Raw genomic sequence first — 19,147 nt, 5'->3', positions numbered from 1 at the left:
TGATTATATAGTTTAGGCCATGTGGTTCCAGAAACATCTAAATATAACAAGTTGAACTTTATTTCGTTTGACTTTCAGACCAAAATATAATATGTATTGTATTTGGTCAGGCGAACGGTTTTATGTTGCATTTATTTTGACCAGCGGGCGCAGCACGGTTCCATTTTTATCGTCTATCACTATGCGCGTCCCTTTCGCACTTACTTACTTGTTAGAACGTGACAGGCATGGTGACAAGCATGGTATAATAATATACTCCGCCTGGTACTCCATTCCCGTCTTTTCTAGGTCACCTAACTGACACGGGCCTACGTCATCATGCGACAGCGCTATATGATAATATGCGATAGCGCTATATATAGCGGCCATGTTGTTGTGACGTAGGCCCGTGTCACTCTGGGAATGGAAGACCATGTTTTATTAGACTATGGTGACAAGGGATAAAAACGCGACCGTGCTATGCCGCCAGGATGCAATATGTATCGATAATTATGATACGTCAATGGTTATTACTCATTATTGAATGTCCAAATATGGTCTAAGAGCTAGCTACGGAAATAGGTTTGCAATTTATAGAGCAACGAAATCCCTCTAGTTAGTGTGCCATACTATCATTATTAATTAATCCGGACACCTCTCATACCCACCGCTGAACAGCTGCCAGGCGCCCGAATTAATTAATAATGATAGTATGGCACACTAACTAGAGGGATTTCGTTGCTCTATAAATTACAAACCTATTTCCGTATTTTCCATCTAATACAGACATTGATGCAGAAAGCATTTTTTTAAATCATGTATGTCTAGTTCCTACTCGTAATAACCTAACTCCATTATAGTTAAGTATGTAGGTATAACTGCCTTCCAAAACAAATAAAATAACAATAACATAAATTTAATGTAAGTTGACATTTGCGTATTGCAAATTGCATTTGCGTATTGCAAATTGCATGCATGATTTTTTTGGAAGATGTTAATCGATTCTTCTTTCCGTGAGTACTAGTGAGTAGGTATTTGTTACTCTATATTCTCTATAAGAAATAAAGGGTCTAGCAGGCTAAGGTAATAAGAGTGGCTTCCACGAGGGATTTGGTTATGTGGAGTAGTGGCTGGAGAGCACTGTATGCCTAATATCATCCTTCGATCTTCTTTAGTTTCAGATTCAGATTTATTCAAAATAATGTAATAAACGATTTATTCAAAAATATTAGCTTAACCAAGCATGCGAGTGAAACCAAATAAATTCAGAATTGAGGAAGGATAGAATGGGGTTAGTAATGCATATTTTTACAGACCTTCATGTCCTTAAACTTAGATGAACTAGTTTTTCTCGTTTCATTTTTTTTGCCACTTCTCGCGAAGACACAACTACCAAAAAAAATTACATGACAAGCCTTAATTGTTAACTACGTATGTATACATTTAAAAACATTTTCAAATATGATTGTTCGTCATGTCACAAAAATAAATAAACGAATGTAAGTACCTTTATTTCCTATATTTACTTATCATAATATATCACATCAATAGAGTAGTAGTAGCAAATGAGTATGTAAGTAGGTATAACAGCATAACATCATCTTTCGTTCTTTATTAAATATTTCATTGACATTAATACATTCGTATTAAGTACTTTTTTCCCTTAGTTGTATTTGGTTGTATGGAATAAGAAAGAAAGAAAAACATATTTCATATTTAGAATAATAGTATCATGGCAAATTACACCGTCTGGGCCATCAAAATCGCTGCTAACTTAGCTTGGTTTAACTTTAGCAATTTGAAGGGTAAGCTATGCGGATTTAACATCCCTGGAGTTGCAGGCGTCCATAGGGAGCGGTGACCGCCTACTATTAAGTGGGGCGTATGCTTGTTTGTTACCGACGTGGTATAAAAAAATAATTTCAAACCAAACAAAATGAGTTGTTGTTTACAGCGCCATCTAGTAGAAACATTAATAACTTCATTTAATTAAAAACACTAGACTCATGGTTCTTTGTGCTGCCATCTAGTGACGAGTAGCAAAATGAGTTCGTATCACATCTGCCTAGAAGTTCCTTTTAATGCCACTAGATGGCGACAGTCGTTCATATAAACGTTTTTGTTGATTAGGGTGGTATTCCACCTATCCAATTTCTTTGTCCAATGTGTATTGCATCTACATGTTGCTTTAATGAGAGAGCGAGACGCACAGACAGGTGGAATGTGGAATACCACTGTAACTCAAGGCAGGGGTGCAAAACTCCTGACTTCGGCCAAACTAGGCTCCGCTCGGCTCAGCATTGCTCCGAGCAATTTTTAGGGTTGACACAACTTGACGTCCCTTTGCGTGCACGACCACAGATAATGGCTTGAATTTTGACAACCCTAAATAGCCGAAAGGGATAGTGCCATATATTAAAAAGGGACAGCATGATTCGACCAGCATGGTACCTATGTGAAAATCTCATAGGTACCACTACCTCCTACACCATAAAAAAAGTCCCCACCGCGTCTATCTGTGTGTTTGTTCGCAATAAACTCAAAAACTACTGAACGGATTTTCATGCGGTTTTCTCCTATCGATAGAGTGATTCTTGAGGAAGGTTTGTGTATAATTTATTAACCCGTGCGAAGCCGGGGCGGGTCGCTAGTATACCATTAATTCCATAAATGTTGGTCTGTTGTAGTTACGCTATGTTCACGAAAAATACACTGCTGCAGCATAATTTTTTTTAGGTTTCCAATTTAAATGTACCTACTTAGCCGTTTAAAGAATTCCATGAAGGTGCCTAGGTACTGTTTTTTTTTGTTTGGGTCAAATGGCTTCTCTCGAATTGGTGAATTCCCATCTGTTCCCACCAGACCAGATAGGATAGATGTTTACATATAAATCATTCCCATTTGTCCCCGCCTCATGGCGGTCACGACTTACTGAAATGACATGAAACTTGGCATGGACATTCAAGTAACATAGTTATACACGGTGGCTAAAGAATAACTGCATTCCCGTTGCCAGGGAGGTTTTGGGATTATACTGAGCAACTTTTACTATGTGACCAACCCTGAAATCGCGAAAAAAACTTGGCTGTTTCATACATTTTGGCTGGTCCATTTTCTATGGGGGGTATTATTTTTTTCGGGGTTGGTCCCATAGTAAAAGTTGCTCAGTATAATCCTAAAACCTCCCTGGCCACGGGAATGCAGTTATTTTTTAGATATGTCTGGTACTAGTTTTCTTTGCTAGGAATTGTTAGGTTGTCTATGTTGCTCTGTGGTCTATGACCGATTAATCAGTCTTTGGCATTGAACCTGCGGTGCGTATATATCGGTCATTGGCGTCCAAAAGGTTAAGAACCAATAGAATCACTGCACGCTGAGCGAGGAAAACAAATGAAGTGATTCTATTGATTCTTGACAAACACACCCTCGCACAGCCCTGACCGAAACGCAACCTTATAAAAAAAAATAGATCGAATAAACTTTTTACATACTTTCTACACACTCTACACTATTTTATTTGTAAGTACTTATTAAAAATTTTGAGAGCGGCTTTTTCGGGCGGAGGATTTGTGAGACTCGTAGAGGGCTAGCATCCAGGCCATAAAATTAGAAAAAATAAACAAAAAATGTACACTATTCGTATGATTGATAAGTAAAACCTACGCAGGCGCCATCTATAAAATTCTGGGCATTGAGATTTTAATTTGATTGTCTTACCGGACGCGATATCGCCTGTGAAAGGTAGGTAAGTTCAAGTCGTGTCATGAGGACTTGTTAATTAAGAATTTGATACCTAGTAGGTAACTATGCAAATTAATCAGAGAAAGACTCTGATTTTCAAGTGTAGGTATTAAATATATGTATGTAAGTATCTTTATAAGTATAAGTAAGTATTTCTTTAGAAAGTTTCTGCTCGGAAGACGTGAATATGAGACAAGTTAACATTTATTTTTAGCTGTTTCACTTGCTTATATAAAAATGTGTATCAGTATTTTATAAGGTATTTCGCTTTATATTCTCCATTAATTTTTTTTTATTTCTTTTTTTTTTAGCCCTATCGCAGCCCTAGCCCTAACCCACCACTACCAACCAACTCGCTTCATATATGTATTTTGTATTTCGTTATTTCAGTTTAAATAAACTTTTTGTTGCCTTTTTTTATTAATTAATACTAAGGAAAAGAAAAACTGTCATAATATATTCAGAATAAATTTATTTTCGTCTTTCATTTTATATGCGGTAACAATATTCGCATAAACGTATAAAATATTATTTACATAATATTCGTAATATTCAGTTCATTTACCTATTTACTACGTAACTAACGGCAAATTTACATGGACATACGTACACTGTTAGAGTTTATGCTTAACCATTATTCGTATTTATTGAAATGAGTAAAAACAAATTGATTTGCTAATACATTAAATATACTTCAAGTTTTCAGGAACTTTCGAATAAACTATCAAACAGTAGTATATTGAAATAGTACGCGCAAAAGTAAGTGTTTATTCACTCCAATAAATGAATAAATAGGCAGAATCACTTACTTAAGATAAGTCTTTCTTGGATGAAAAGGCAAAGAATCTTAGCATAGTACCTAAATGAAAGAGGAATACAAAAGAAGAATACAACAATAATAATACTGTCCAGACTCCGGGTTATCAATACAAAAATGGTAATACATACTATCTTGTCAAGTTTGTTGAAGTTAAGTTTCCACAGAAAACAACTGGAATGTGTATTTAATCACATATAAAAATTTAATATAAACAACTATGTTATTCGTGTTAATCATGTATTTATGGACCATATTTTACTAAAACGAAGCTTTTAACAGGCTTCAAAATCTGAAATCGTTTATTTTGTTTACATGTATTCAATCTATAGTCTGTATCTTTAGGTATTTAAATAAACGTAAACAAAATCTACCCTCAAATGGCTCCTTAAGTCAGTTGAGGGTAGATGAAAACATTACATGATCAAATAATGTAGGTTAAAGTCAGGTCGTTCAGTGGCAGATCCAGGCAGTTTGGTATTTAGTTGGTTAACCAATAAATGTTATAACTACCCGAAAATATACAAATTATTTGTTTAATTTTATTTAAATACCTAAAGATACAGAATATAATACCGTATACAAAGTGATTCTAACTCGACAACATTTTTTTTCTTACGTCACGAATGTTCGTGGAGATCTCAATAATTCTCTTAATGTTTACTCTTTATTTAGGGGTCTATCTTAAGTCTCTGACTAATAATATATTATTAATCAGAATACTGGTTCTTATAAAGATTACTAAATTTACTGTTACCGATTTGACTATCGATAAAAATAAATATAAGATCGTTAAACATTTAAAAGTTACGATTATAAAAAAAAACAAAAGCAATGAAATTTTAAAATATGAAAGTAGAAAGATAATAAATAATTAGAAAGAAAACATGAGATGACAAAAAATTGTGGAATTGAAATAATGACAAAACAATGAAAGTGACAATGAAAAGGAACTTATTAAAAGTGCTTAACCTAAAATAAATTAAAATTATTTACAACGGATTACTAAATATCACAGAGAAAGTACCCAATACTTACAAAACCGTTACTTCAAACACTTCACCATTATATGTATCGATCACTGCATGTTTCGAAATATTGACGAACAATACTGATTAAAATGATACTTACTTAAAATTTTATCAAACCATAAGAAGTTATCAATGTTCAATAACTCGACTGGGCAATCATATAATTGCTACCAATTCACAACAACTATACAAAAGCTTAATGTGTTACAGAGAGCATAAACTAAAATCTAACAATAAATAATACAGACACTAAGTAGGTAATAAAATAAATAGCTAAGAGTTAAAATTACATAACTATAATACTTATAGTCTGACTTTAAAAAAAGTCCTATGACTCATTATCATTGGTTAACAATCTGTAATATCAACCAATACACAATACAATATGATTACGAGGACATGTCGCGCAGGCTAGGCTCGACTCGTAGGGTAACATACATGTTTGTCTAGTTTTAGATGAATTCAAATCATTGGAATGCAATAAATTTGTTACAACTTGACGCAACACTGAGTAACTGAACTACGGGATTGATCTAAAATGCCGGTGCCTTCTTTGCCTCCTGTGTCGTTTAGAACTGCCGTTGCGCTGTGGAGTTCTTTTCGTGAACAGTGCCTGGTCAACTCTTCTGCATTGTTCAGACAGTTTTGGATTCGAGTCGTCTGGACACCGTAGTTCCCAATACCACTTCTTCAATGTATTGGCATAAGCTCTAATAGCAATCATGTCTTGTCGAAGACAGAGAGTGGTTTCTACGTTGTCTTTTTGTAAATCTTCTAGATTTAGTTTGTTAATGTTAATATGTGGTTTAGGGATATTTGCTTTATCCATGTCATCTTCGATTTCTGTAAGAAGCTTGAAAAGTTCGTCGAGTGTTGAACGAATCACAGATTCGCGTTTTTTCGCGTAGTTCTGTTGGAAATGGATGTCTAATTGGGTGATAGTGACGTTGCCGAGGCGCTCCCAGACCAACTTGAATTGTACTAAGCTTTTGTACAGCTTCGGCACGATGTACTCAAACTGAAACAAAAGAAAAGGGAAGTCAGCAATGTTATGATAATCTAAAATTGTTTGTGCTCTAAGTTTACAAGGGAAGTTTTTATTCAGGCATTGTTGTCTCAGTTCTACTCGTAAGCTCGAAGCAAGTATATATTGTTGGCCGTTAAACATGTATAAAGTCCGATATTTTACTGCGAAGCTAATTCGTGTCGAGGTTGTATTATCCGTTTTTGTGATCAACAGGACTGTTCAACTGACATTAAGAGAACTTTACACAATCTACGACCGATTGCCTGGTCATTAGCCAGTTTTTCTCTAAATTAATTGCAAATGAAATCATACTTTAGAATCTTTAGATCATACCAGCTATAAAACTGATTTAAATATTATCTACGTAAGTAACTAAATTTGTTTAGATAACTACAGGTCTAATCTGGTCTAAATATAAACAAATATGTTTGCTCGTATTGCAATAAACATTAATTTTAATCATTGTCTTATTATCGCTGACAAAATTAATCACTTCATTAAATGTTCAACACTCCTCTAAATTCAGGTTTCAAGTTGAAATACGATATCCGTTAATTTATTTGTCTTAGCATTGAATATCTGCTAACCGGTGAATACCCAGGTACGTCTCGACGTAACTACGTGTATAACTCAAATTTAAAACGACGAAAACGAATTGAGAATATTGGGTGCTTAGGTTGTTTAGAGTTAGGTTAGAGACATAGCTCGCCTATGACACAATCTCCCAAGCATAATTGCAAGTGTCGTATCCAGTTGCAGTACCAATAACATTGCAATGGCCAGTGTGCGATTAGGCTGATAAAGAAATATTATCATAAATTGAATATGCCAAGAATTGACATAATGTTACAAACTTGTGATTGGAAAAATATCCAATAGGGCATATACTCGTAATCCTGTCTAGGTCGGTCCATTAATTGGTCTGACTCCATTGTTCCACTATCAGTGACAGTTGTTTAGCATTGTTGGCAAGCGCTCAGCACTAAGGTAGCACTTGGAATAGAAATTGCATTAACCCTAAAGTCAGTAGCGGTAACACACTTTGCCATCATATTTAAAACAAAACCGTATCTATAAGAATTACGGTTCGAAATCGAATGACTAGAAAGGAATGTCACATGGTTAAAGGGTTAAACCCATTTGGCAAGTCTTTAAAGCCTGTGTTACAGGGGCATTAGGTTACAATATTTGTTTATTTGTAAGCATGTAAGTGTCTATCATATTTTCTTTGGTCCTACGACAATGAGATTTACTGTGAGTATGCTTCAGTCTACTACATATATTCATTATAGTTGTACTGAAGCGCAGAATCTAGGTAAATACAAGTTGCTTAGCCGGTTATCCTCGACTCTTGTAACTGATCGGTTATTATTCTTTTAAAACGTCTTGTCTTGATGCTAGTTGCGTTATTAACTTACGATATAAACACGTTAACGTTATATGATAACAAGATAAATCCTTCATCATCCTTTATTAATCATTTTATTTTAATACGCGAAAATATAATTCCTAAAACTTGGGGCTAATGAAACAGAGGTGTAAAAATAAACGAGATTAACAACTATATACATATATGTATTAGTACCAACATAAAACTAAACTGTAAATAACCTCTAAAAGATATCATATAACGAAATTACTCATTTAGTCTTTGTTTGTGTCATTTTAACTAACAAGGAAAACTATTCGCTTTTCAATAAAATTTGTGATTTACCACGCTACAATTTACTCCATTCAGTTTTGAGTTGTAATCCCGTTTCATAGAGTTCACTTTTATATGTGTAGTAGTTAAATACTGCATGAATGAACTCATCCAAAATAATTGTCACACTTCATAGAATATAATATTACACCGGACGGTAGAGAGACGTAACTAAATATTTTGTTTACTTATAAACATTGTCATTTGTAAACTTCCTCCCCATGAATGGGTGACTCACGATTCATGGGATAACGTTTGTGGAATATTGTCGCTTAGTGATGCTCTATTTATAAATACTGTTTCATGGTTTCATTTCAGATTTTATTAATATAATCCATTGTGTATTCTTGAAGTGATTTTAATATGAATACTTACAGTAACTTAATCGCACTTAAATAAATTTTAATTAGGTATTTTATAATTGTTTAAGAATCAATGTGTTGAAGTCGTAAAAAACACGTTTCACAGTTTCTTGTATGGAATTCTGAAGAAGAAATTGTCGAGCGATAATAAAAGCGTCGGCGCAAACGCAAGTATTAAAGCTGAAAACCGACAATACGCCGTATATTTGCGCTAAAGAGCGGCGCGAGGCGAGAACGTGTCCCAGACAAACGCCTCGCCCGGAATCGTAAGTTCACATTCGTCTCACTTGAGCAAATAATGTGTTTTTAACATTTCTTGTTGTTTTGTTGAATCGTAAATACTGAACAAACTCTAGCGTCTCCGGCGAGGAAATGCGCTTGTCTCTCGCCCGCCGTCGGCCGGCGCGGGCGCTGATAGCTTCGCGGCTATGCTTTAGTGAACGCTTATTCCCAGTGATTAAATATTCTGCAGGAAATTTATAAAAAAACAGTTATACCCTAAACTCATAGAGAAGTACCTACCAATAAAAAGTTAAACGTCCTCAAATATGCAATTCAGTTTCTACCCCTTTTTATTTCTTATATTATATACTTATGTAATCATAAAAAGCATGTCTTTTACGGATTATTTTGCATTTAGCCGTTAAAGAGACTGTATACTGTATACCTATAGTAGCATCTTTAGCAATGAAGTACGCAAAAATATATGACTAGCTTTTATGGCTCTACGAATAAGTTTAAAAATATCTTATATACAATTTTGCGCGCTTCATCATTACATCTTGTTCCATCTTTTTATTACATAATAAATACATCGATGTTTTTATTATCTAATCCATCTTGTGTTCTTGTTGTGTTGAGGGCTATTTAATTTTTAAACTGTCCGTAAGTCAACTAAAGTCGGAGCGGAGCTGAGATCACTTGAATTCTAACGCTTTCCTTTGCCCAACGTCAAATATTTGAATTTCTTAAGTGGCCATACATCGATGAAATGTCAAGTCGAACGTCAGAAATATTTAACATACAACGGTGTGTACACTGAGCGACTAATACTGTACCGCGTGAGAAGACAGTTCGACGGCTGGTGTTGGTCGTAAAACTCTCCTAATATGAACAGACACCAAACCACCAATACACACATGCTTATTGTCTCGTGTCGCATTAGTTTTGTGTACTAATTAGTGGGTGTCCAATACTAATACGTAATAGAAAGTCGCGGTCCAGATGTGTGTTCAACAAACAATAAAAGAGCTTAAGAAGACCCGTTACACATGCTTGTATATCTTATATATCGGTTGGAGGCGGCGAGAACAATCAATGGTCTAGAAGCAATTATCATACGCGGCGTGGACTGTGGTTATCGGCTCGCGTGCCGCCATGGACGCTGTCGATCTATGCAAATTTCCTCGAAATATTTAACTTGCTTCTTTGTTTGCCCGGCTCCCACTAACACGCACAGTAAAGCTCGGATTTATGAAGCACCAGCTTGACTTAAACCCTGACAATTCAACCTCTCCATTACGGATCTCCGTTTACCAAAGACCTTTTCTGCCTGGCTGCGCTTGGGGGCGGTGCTTTATTAAATTTGAAGCGATAATGCCTCCCAATTAAATTTTGAATTGATAATCGATGAGTTTAAATTTCAAAACTGAACTTTATCAATTTAATTTCATGAATTAGAGTGCCGATAAAGAATTTAAATGAAGTAATATCGACCGTTAAAAATTGCGTCAATTTTCGCGCATAGCGGTATTGAAAATAAAGGCCTGCATTTGTAGTTATTGCCCTTAAGTACAATGTGAAGTAAATAAACGCGCGGCGGGCCGGGCCCGTGTAATTTGGCCGACGGAGCCTCATTTAAGCCGCCGCGAAGCCTCGAGCGGGCTAATGTGCGCGGGAATCTTACCTTAAAGAGAGCAAAAATTAAAAAATAATTTTAAAACATTGAACGGAAAATGAGAGATGGGCGCAACCCGTCCTCCCCCGCGACGCACTGCAGCGGACTAAGTTTTACCAACTTGAATCAAGTAATAGCTTAATTGGACGAAGATTAAATGTAGAGCATTTGACAAAATTAGAGGTTCCAATATTCTGGTCTCCGATGGTTAGGTACTCACAAAAAACTAATCATACATGAAGTAATTACATTGGAAAAATGTAAGGATATAACTAACGTTACATTATCTCACGTAACGTGAATCACTTAATTTAAATTATTTAACCCAAACGATTCATCGGTGACCTATATAATAGTATATCCGGCGGCTGGTAGGCCGACTCGTTAGTCATATGCAAAAATTACGAAATAGGCCGACGGAACCGTTGAGAGGTCTTTGATCTAAAAGGTTACTCAGAAGTTTGCATAATATAGTGAAAATAGATACTTGAACATATGTATTTAGATCTATTATATATATAGAGATATTTATAAAAGAGATAAATAATCGGAAGGATTGAGTTTAGTAAGACTAGGTTAAAGTCAAAACTTACTTTTTTCTTAGACATCCCATTATTCAAGTTTTCGTAAGTGTGGTTATGAATCTCGGTGAATTTGACTTTAGGCAACCATTTGGGGTTTCCATATCTGTGCTCCATTGAGTCTCTGACTTCTTGTCGTGCGTCTTCGAAGAACCTCCTAGTGTTCTTCAGTTTTTTTATTATTTTTCTTGCTAGCATCGTGTGGAGGGGTACGTTCTTTGGCAGCGCCTTGGACTTCATTCTTTCTTCTTTTGGTATTAGCTTATTTTTTAATCTTTCTTCTTTGTTGTGTCTTGTTTTGTGTGGTGGTCGGGCTTCGACGGGCGTGAGACACATCGCGACTACTAGTACTATGCATACAGCTACCAAAAGCTTTTTGGAAAAACCTGCAACAACATAAACGCCGTTATAATTTCGTCATAATTACAGTGACAAGAAAGTAGACCGATTAATTGTTATCACTGTGGATGCTAATTAAATTATTCGGCCGTAGATAATCATAATCTTTACAGCGTGCTTGGTATTAACTTAAGAATTTCGCTTATACCTATTGGATAAATAGGTTATCAGTAAATGTTTTGCATACGTAGATATCAAAGTGTTTTTGTTTCAAAATTGTGAAATGGGGTATTACAATATCCTAATTAGTAAGGTAGCCTTCGTAGGTAACTAATATTTAAAATTTTTGTTAAACATAATTGTATGCTAACTAATAGTCATGCTCAGAAATCGATACAAGTTTGATAACATTGTAAAAGAATAAAAAGGGTTTTAACTCATTGTCCATTAACTATTTAAATTTGTCTTTTAAAAAGCGCATTGTTTATGTCAATGTTTTAGTTAATACAATTTTATACATTCTTGAACGTAAGATACTTCCGAAGTCGGTTCACACAGTAGCTCGCATTCCTCAAAGTACTTGAGGAGTCACATAAAAAATAATAAGCTCGGCGATTACCGGAGGAGCAGATATAGGTGTACCTCTGCGTACACTGCTATATGTATACTATCTTCATCTCAACGCACTTTCTTATCCATTTATAGACGGTGGACTAGGTCTTTTTAGGCTACATAATTAAAAATATATAAAGTGCTTGTGTCGGAATAGATGAACTAATTTTACAATATGTAAAATCAAACCAGTTCCGGTAAAACTTAGCCCTAAAAGTGATTTTACTTAAATCGCAAGTAACTTTCGATTTTAATGCTAAATGTTATTGACGGCTGAGATGTTTTGCAGCGGCCGTAAAATATGTTTTACGGTCCGAGGCCAGCAATCTGTGGATCTTCGTTTGCAAACTTTAAAAAAGTGCCACCAACAACGGGTCTGGGTGCAAACGTGTAGAAAGTGACCATTTCAGATTGCGCCAAAGTGACATTTTATGACCAAGGATTGGCTTCCAGAGGTTTATTACTTAGTTATGTACTTGGTGAGGTAGCTTAATATAAGTAACAAGTTATACCTTATACTTATTATTTTAGTCATTTTAGTAGGTTGCGGTAGGAAGGAGTACAATATTATCCTAGAAAATTTTGAATAAGAAAAACAATCGAAACATGTTAATTTTGCGGGTTAACTTAGTTAGCAACATCATCATTGTAAATGTATTTACTATTTTTCCCTTTTATTAAACTAATGACTTAATGTTTGATGTGTTAGAATTTCGCACGTAATATATTATGTCAGATAAGGATAAAGTAGAGTTTAATGGTCAGTGAATCATTGGGTCAATCCGTGTCGTTGACAATTTAATGTATGTTAACTAAACATGACGCTTTTTCACCACAGTATAATACAACCAGGCTAATATATTGTTGATCTGTTAGTTTGAGTTCGTTTTTCGCGGAACGGTTTTAGGCTGTGGCTATTGTGTACGATTAGTAGCATATTAGCATCGTGGGATGAATCGCGAGAACAAACAATACGGCCCGTGAAGTACCACGAAAATTGTAACATGACAATACTTTGGATTTTCCCGTTTTTACAGGCGTCATAGATGTCTGATTTCGATTTCCACAAACTCGGACGCGGTAAATTATATATACAGGATTATAATTTAAATTATGTCATGATAGTTATGCCTTATGGATCGTTGAGGTGTATTTACTCACTGTACACTTCTCTGTACTAAGCATTTTGTAATATATTTGCTAAGCCAATTCTTAGAACACAAGAGAGGAAAATTGAACATTATGTTGTGATAGCGACATCAACGCGTATGACGCTACCAATCGACAACCCGGAATCCTATTTGACGTTTAAACTAATTAAACAATTAAAAAGTTAATCATCCAATTTCCGAATCTGAAAAACAAACGAGTATCGGATGTCATCGCTGTCGGTTTCAAGGAAAAATCCTTTTGACATGTTGCCGACGGGTTGTTGAGCATTCCCACACGACTTGCTGAATAGGTGCACTTCTCCGTCGGGCTTCCAAAAACGAGCATCAATCGGTTTTAACAATAACAATGACATATTCAGAAAGGTATTGGAGCACTTGAATCGTAAATAGTGGTGCACATTCACTTGGGTGCGTTTCTGTATTTATTGCTATTGTTGTATGCATATTAATGAGTCTGCTGATTTATTGTTTATATATTTATGTAGTTTTGGTTAAGTTTCTAATGAATTCTCGATACCCTATATTTTAAATGAAATATAAAAAAAAAATATGTGTGTGTAATCTTAAAACTTAAATACGCGATTAAGTCCCGTTGTGCAGTTTGATAATAATATGTATAGAAAATAAGATTGATTGCATAAAAAAATCCATTAAATTATTATTTTATAGCTAATGAACACGAAGACCACTTTCCGAATTCAAACGTAATCCTTTTTTTTATACTTAAATATAATTTTGCTAATTATTAACAACACACACCAGTTAAAAAGACATCCATGAACAATGCATTGATGTAGCTCCTTCAGGCAAGTCCATATTCACGCGTCAAATACAAACACGGTTTCCTAATTATGGGAAAACAAATGACAGTTCAAACTATTCATCACTGGCCGGAAACTAAAACCACGAGCACTTCAAATTAAAAAAATACAACACAGATAATTTTCAAAATTGGAAGGCACTATTTGAATTTGCACTATTCGTTTCGAATCGTGTGTCACCGGCGTGGGGCGAGTCGCGAGTGCGAGACCGGCGCACAGGCAACCTCCACTCGATGAATGGGTACCGAAAAGCGGCACCGTACATGAAATAGCCGGTCAAACATTATGCGAAAACCCTTACCGCCGGGCAGGACTAAAGTTCAAGCGGATCGCGGAGAGGATGCTACTGAAAACTTTTTTGACAGTAGGAACGTCAAATAGTATTTTTGAATTCTCTTGTAAGTTAAATTTAACATTGTTCATTAGCTACGTAAGTAAATAAAAAATGTAGTACAATTTTTTTTACGTTTTCATTATTATAAAGATTATGCTAAGGTAATAAAATTACTGTATTATTATCAAAATCGCGACGCTAATTGAATATTACACGAAAAATAAATAACAATAATTTTATTCATTTTGATATTTAAAATACTTTTTTTTACAAATGATTATAAAAGCTTCTACTCCAGTCTCTTTCCAAATCTTGTGTAAGCGAACATTATTCGGCCGGCGGTGATTCATCGATGAGTCTATCCGAAGTGAGTTTTTATCGCGCGCCGGCACGTGGGACCGGCACTATTCGCGACACTGAGATAATTCATTGATTACGTTTAATTGCCTCGTAAATCATATCGGAAATCAAATCGGCGAGAGGTCTTTGTTGACATGTAAATTTCACAAAAAAAAAGCAGTGGTGGCCGAGTGGATATGACGTCTGACTTTCAATCCGGAGGTCGCGGGTTCAAATCCTGGCTCGTACCAATGAGTTTTTCGAAACTTATGTACGAAATATCATTTGATATTTACCACTAGCTTTTCGGTGAAGGAAAACATCGTGAGGAAACCTGCATACATCTGCGAAGAAATTCAAAGGTGTATGTGAAGTCCCCAATCCGCATTGGGCTAGCGTGGGGACTAATAGCCCAAGCCCTCTCGCGCATGAGAGGAGGCCTGTGCCCAGCAGTGGGACGTATATAGGCTGAAATGATGATGATGATGATGATGATGATGAAATTTCACAAAAATACAACATGACGAAATTTACTTGTGATTAATTTTATCAAATTAAATATGCAATCATGAATATAATGGCGAAAAAGTGATTAGAAAGCAGCCCACGTCTTCTCCGGTACACATACTATTTTTATAACTTATTACATACATACATATAACAGCCCCGCGGTGTATGGGTGAACAAGTCAAATACAAAGCTGTCAGAGTAACTTCAGTATTTATAATATTAGTAAGGATTCCACAAAAGCAAATTACTTGTGTCGACTGTCCTTCAAATATGAACGGCAAACACGATGCAAAAAACATAACAAGAAAGCAAACTACAAAACATCTCGAGTCTGGGAAAAGACTCGCCAACGACTCTGTGACACAGATTAAGGTAGAGATTCACGTTCATACGTAGGCATACAAAATAAACTACTATTTTATACTAACCTCAACAGAGACAAATATGTGGACATTCGTATCACTTTGTATACTGCTCGTCTGAGAACGAGTCTGGTCGTAACTTTTACCGCGTATGGTTCGGTACTGGCGGTCGCGCTATTTACTTTAACACGTTTTTTTGTCCCGTGTCCCGTGCTTAACAAGCCGTCGCTATTGTACGTGACCGCTTATTGATAGTGTCAATACAGAATTATTAAAGGTTATGATTAATAACGCACCAAATATAAAACCTTTTGTTTTTAGTTTGTGGGCGGTAGAACGTGGAATAGTTTTCGAAGTTCAAAATTTGAACACAACTTTTTTTGATTTAAATGCTCCGCGATTACTGATCAATAACGGCAGTGCGACAGACGGAATGCAATTTGTAATTGCGATACGAGTAGCGGGAGATTACAATTGTTTTTGCTGCGGTTTCCCAGCGCATGCGTTTTTGTTCATGTCTACTGACATAATGACACAGCTTTCATCAGTGTTTTTCAGACGATAATTAGTTTAAATGGCGGCTTTTCCGCCGATTGCCTCGCCAATGACTCACGGATTTCCCGAATTTTCGTGGACTCATCGCAAAAAAGGGTAGGGAAGCCTGCAAAAGTCTGGCCCGATATTACTCACGCTAGAAAGCGCGGGTACGGATCCGCGTTGATTCAGCGATTTCTTCATTGACAACCTTGAGTTTTGTAACAGTGAATTAGGCATGTCATAGGTGCTTCATGAATCAGACAAGTTTGAGGCTGGTTTAGCCAAGATTCTTGGCGTAGCTAATTTAAGTTTACCGTAAAGCTATAGTAGCAGCCGGCGGGATTGCCTGCGTCTGTGGCGTGGTTGCCAATAGTCGAATGGCATTGTTTGCACCGCAGTATAAATCACGCTGACTGGCGCGAGAAAGCTTTTGGCTGATGCGCAAGTAAACACGAATTTGAATAAGTATGAATAGAACACAGGCTTACTGGTTCGATTTTATAGTATTTTCTCCAGTTAATAGGATAAACTTTCATGGAGGACGTTTCCTTATATGACTTATGATGTAATTGTTAATTTATTTGCGGTCATCCTTTCCCGCATTTATGATACACATATGAATATGTATTGACGTGTTAGTCATGATGTAACTTTCTTTTCTGACGCTTTAATCGTAATATTTGTCATCGATTGAAATATTATTACTACTTCAAAGTAAATTTATATAAATGTACCAATTTGTAAAGTGCATTAATTTCATTGTTATTCTGACGAAGCACTGAAATGAGATGTAGCAGTTTTTTACAGATAAGATAATGGCTCTTAACTACGATTTGTTCCTTTTTAATCCCTGTTAGTATGTTGTTTGTTTCGAACTTTATCGTCAGTTAATAAGACAACACAATGCTTAGGTATGATTTAAGCTTCGGTAATCCAATAAATTATCTCATTGCTAATCACTTTGTTTATGCCAAAAATAGTAAAAAAAGTATTTAATCCCAGATAAGTATCATGTTCATCTTGATGTCCCATTGCCAATTCCCTGCCAAAACTTTAAATAATAATGAGTTTTCATCTCATCAAAATAATGCGTGATGAGTCAGTTTTTAGGGTTCCGAACCCAAAGGGTAAAAACGGGACCCTATTACTAGGACTCCACTGTCCGTCTGTCTGTCAACAGGCTGTATCTCATGAACCGTGATAGGCAGTTGAATTTTTTTCACAGATAATGTATTTCTGTTGCCGCTATAACAACAAATACTAAAAAATACGGAACCCTCGGTGGGCGAGTCCGACTTGCACTTGTCCGGTTTTTTGAACTAAAGCCGTCAAGGGATATAAATCTTCCTTCTCTCTCTCTCTCTTCCTAGCTATCTATCCCACATGATGGTAGGGGAATATAAATCTTCCTTAATTGAAGTTATGTCACGCCACGCGGTCAATGTCAGTAGGTAATGTTAATGAGTTGTCAATTATTATATCAATAAATTGTCGGTCTATTATCAACCAATCAGACGAGAGCTTGGATTATCTGTAACCTGGAAGTTTTCTGTTCGGGTATCCTACATAAGATCATTGATTGTAGAAGGGCTTTATAAAAAAATATTACCAAAAATATATTATTTAGGTACCAAAAATATATTTACATGCGTGACTTCATGTATTAGTAACAAAATTCGATTTTCTTGAATCATCATTGATAACAATTGTATGACCTAATGTGAATAACCTAAACCTAAAAGATATGACCTAAGACGTAATGCTTATCCAATGTTTAGTCATATTTCAAATAATGTTACTAGGCATTATAAATGATTTCAATTTCATACTTTAGAAGATCCTTCTAAAATCATGGTCTGTTTGTGTTACCTAATCATAATGTTTTGGTTTTGATGACTCTTGTAAGTACTAATCTAAGATATAGGTACACTTACAAATTTTATTATTAAATAACTATAATAGTTATACTGGGACACCAATCTCGTCAGTAGAGAAAGACGATATGTAAATTTGAAAAATCGCCCCAAAGATTCACCCTCCATACAAATTTAAAATTTCGCGGCTTTGACAGACAATATGTTACTTTCGGTTTCTGAGATAATATTAAACCTAAGAAGTCAATCACCGTTATACAGTTGTTACTAGATAGTAAAAGTAATATCATAGAAGATACATTACACGCTTGTGTGGGACAATATCTATTGTTTATGTGACACCGGTTTAGTGAAGATACGTCACACACGTAAGCTATATATAGATAACTAGTGTACTTAATTGTCTCAACAATAATTTTCTTAGTGAATAAAAATGACAAGAGAAGTATTAAAATAATATTTACCGTTTTTAAACGATTCCTGCTTTTCCGAGGAACATTTGTTGCAGATCGTGAAATCCATTTCTTCTAAATTAATTATCACAGATACAAAAACAATAAATAATCTTTGGTTCATTCACTTTCACAGTCAATATATCACTGGCACATCACAAATTCGAATTGCCGCGCGTTCGATATTTGAATTTGAAAAATGGCGCGGCGCGTCGCGTTCAGTTGGCGCTTGTTCAGCCGCTACACTTGTAATGTGTATCCTGAACGTTTCACACTGCTTTTATGTGGCCGGCGCACCCGCGATAAAGGGTGCAAAAAACTGTTTGGACTAGGGCTATTACGTCACGGATAACGTCGCTCGCGATTAGGACGTAAGACGACCAGATGCCTTAACGTAATCGCTTATCAAAATAAATAGGACATGTGCGTACGAGGATCCAGGATGTACGTGAAAATTGCCGGCGTACTTATGTGTTACGCCCATAATTTAAAACAAATTTGATATTAGCGTTAAAAATCGGCTGGAGTAGGATTTTTAACTGGTTAAACACAAAGTTTGTTAACAACAGGATAAGTTTAATGCCAGTAACGCACATGATCGTATTTGCCTAAATTACCGTGTTGCACATTATCCTTAATTATGGAGTGACGCAGCCAC

At 35.7% G+C, this 19,147-nt stretch overlaps 1 protein-coding gene across 2 annotated transcripts; it reads right to left on the bottom strand.

Moving 5' to 3' along the window:
- Positions 1-4,864: 4,864 nt before the first annotated feature.
- On the bottom strand, positions 4,865-18,917 carry LOC134794226 (uncharacterized). 2 transcript variants are annotated; one of them, XM_063765966.1, is made up of 3 exons: positions 18,502-18,917; positions 11,150-11,523; positions 4,865-6,586 (listed from the first exon to the last, which is right to left on the bottom strand). In XM_063765966.1, exons 1-3 carry the CDS (start codon positions 18,611-18,613, stop codon positions 6,089-6,091), a joined length of 984 nt encoding a protein of 327 aa, XP_063622036.1. In that variant the 5' UTR covers positions 18,614-18,917; the 3' UTR covers positions 4,865-6,088. The 2 variants fall into 2 exon arrangements, with proteins under 2 accessions (XP_063622036.1, XP_063622037.1); XM_063765967.1 differs by lacking the exon at positions 18,502-18,917 and adding an exon at positions 14,020-14,376.
- Positions 18,918-19,147: the final 230 nt, after the last annotated feature.

This window comes from Cydia splendana, chromosome 10 (assembly GCF_910591565.1).
Source record: "Cydia splendana chromosome 10, ilCydSple1.2, whole genome shotgun sequence".
Lineage (NCBI taxonomy): Eukaryota > Metazoa > Arthropoda > Insecta > Lepidoptera > Tortricidae > Cydia > Cydia splendana.
This window is presented reverse-complemented; position numbering and strand designations above follow the sequence as displayed.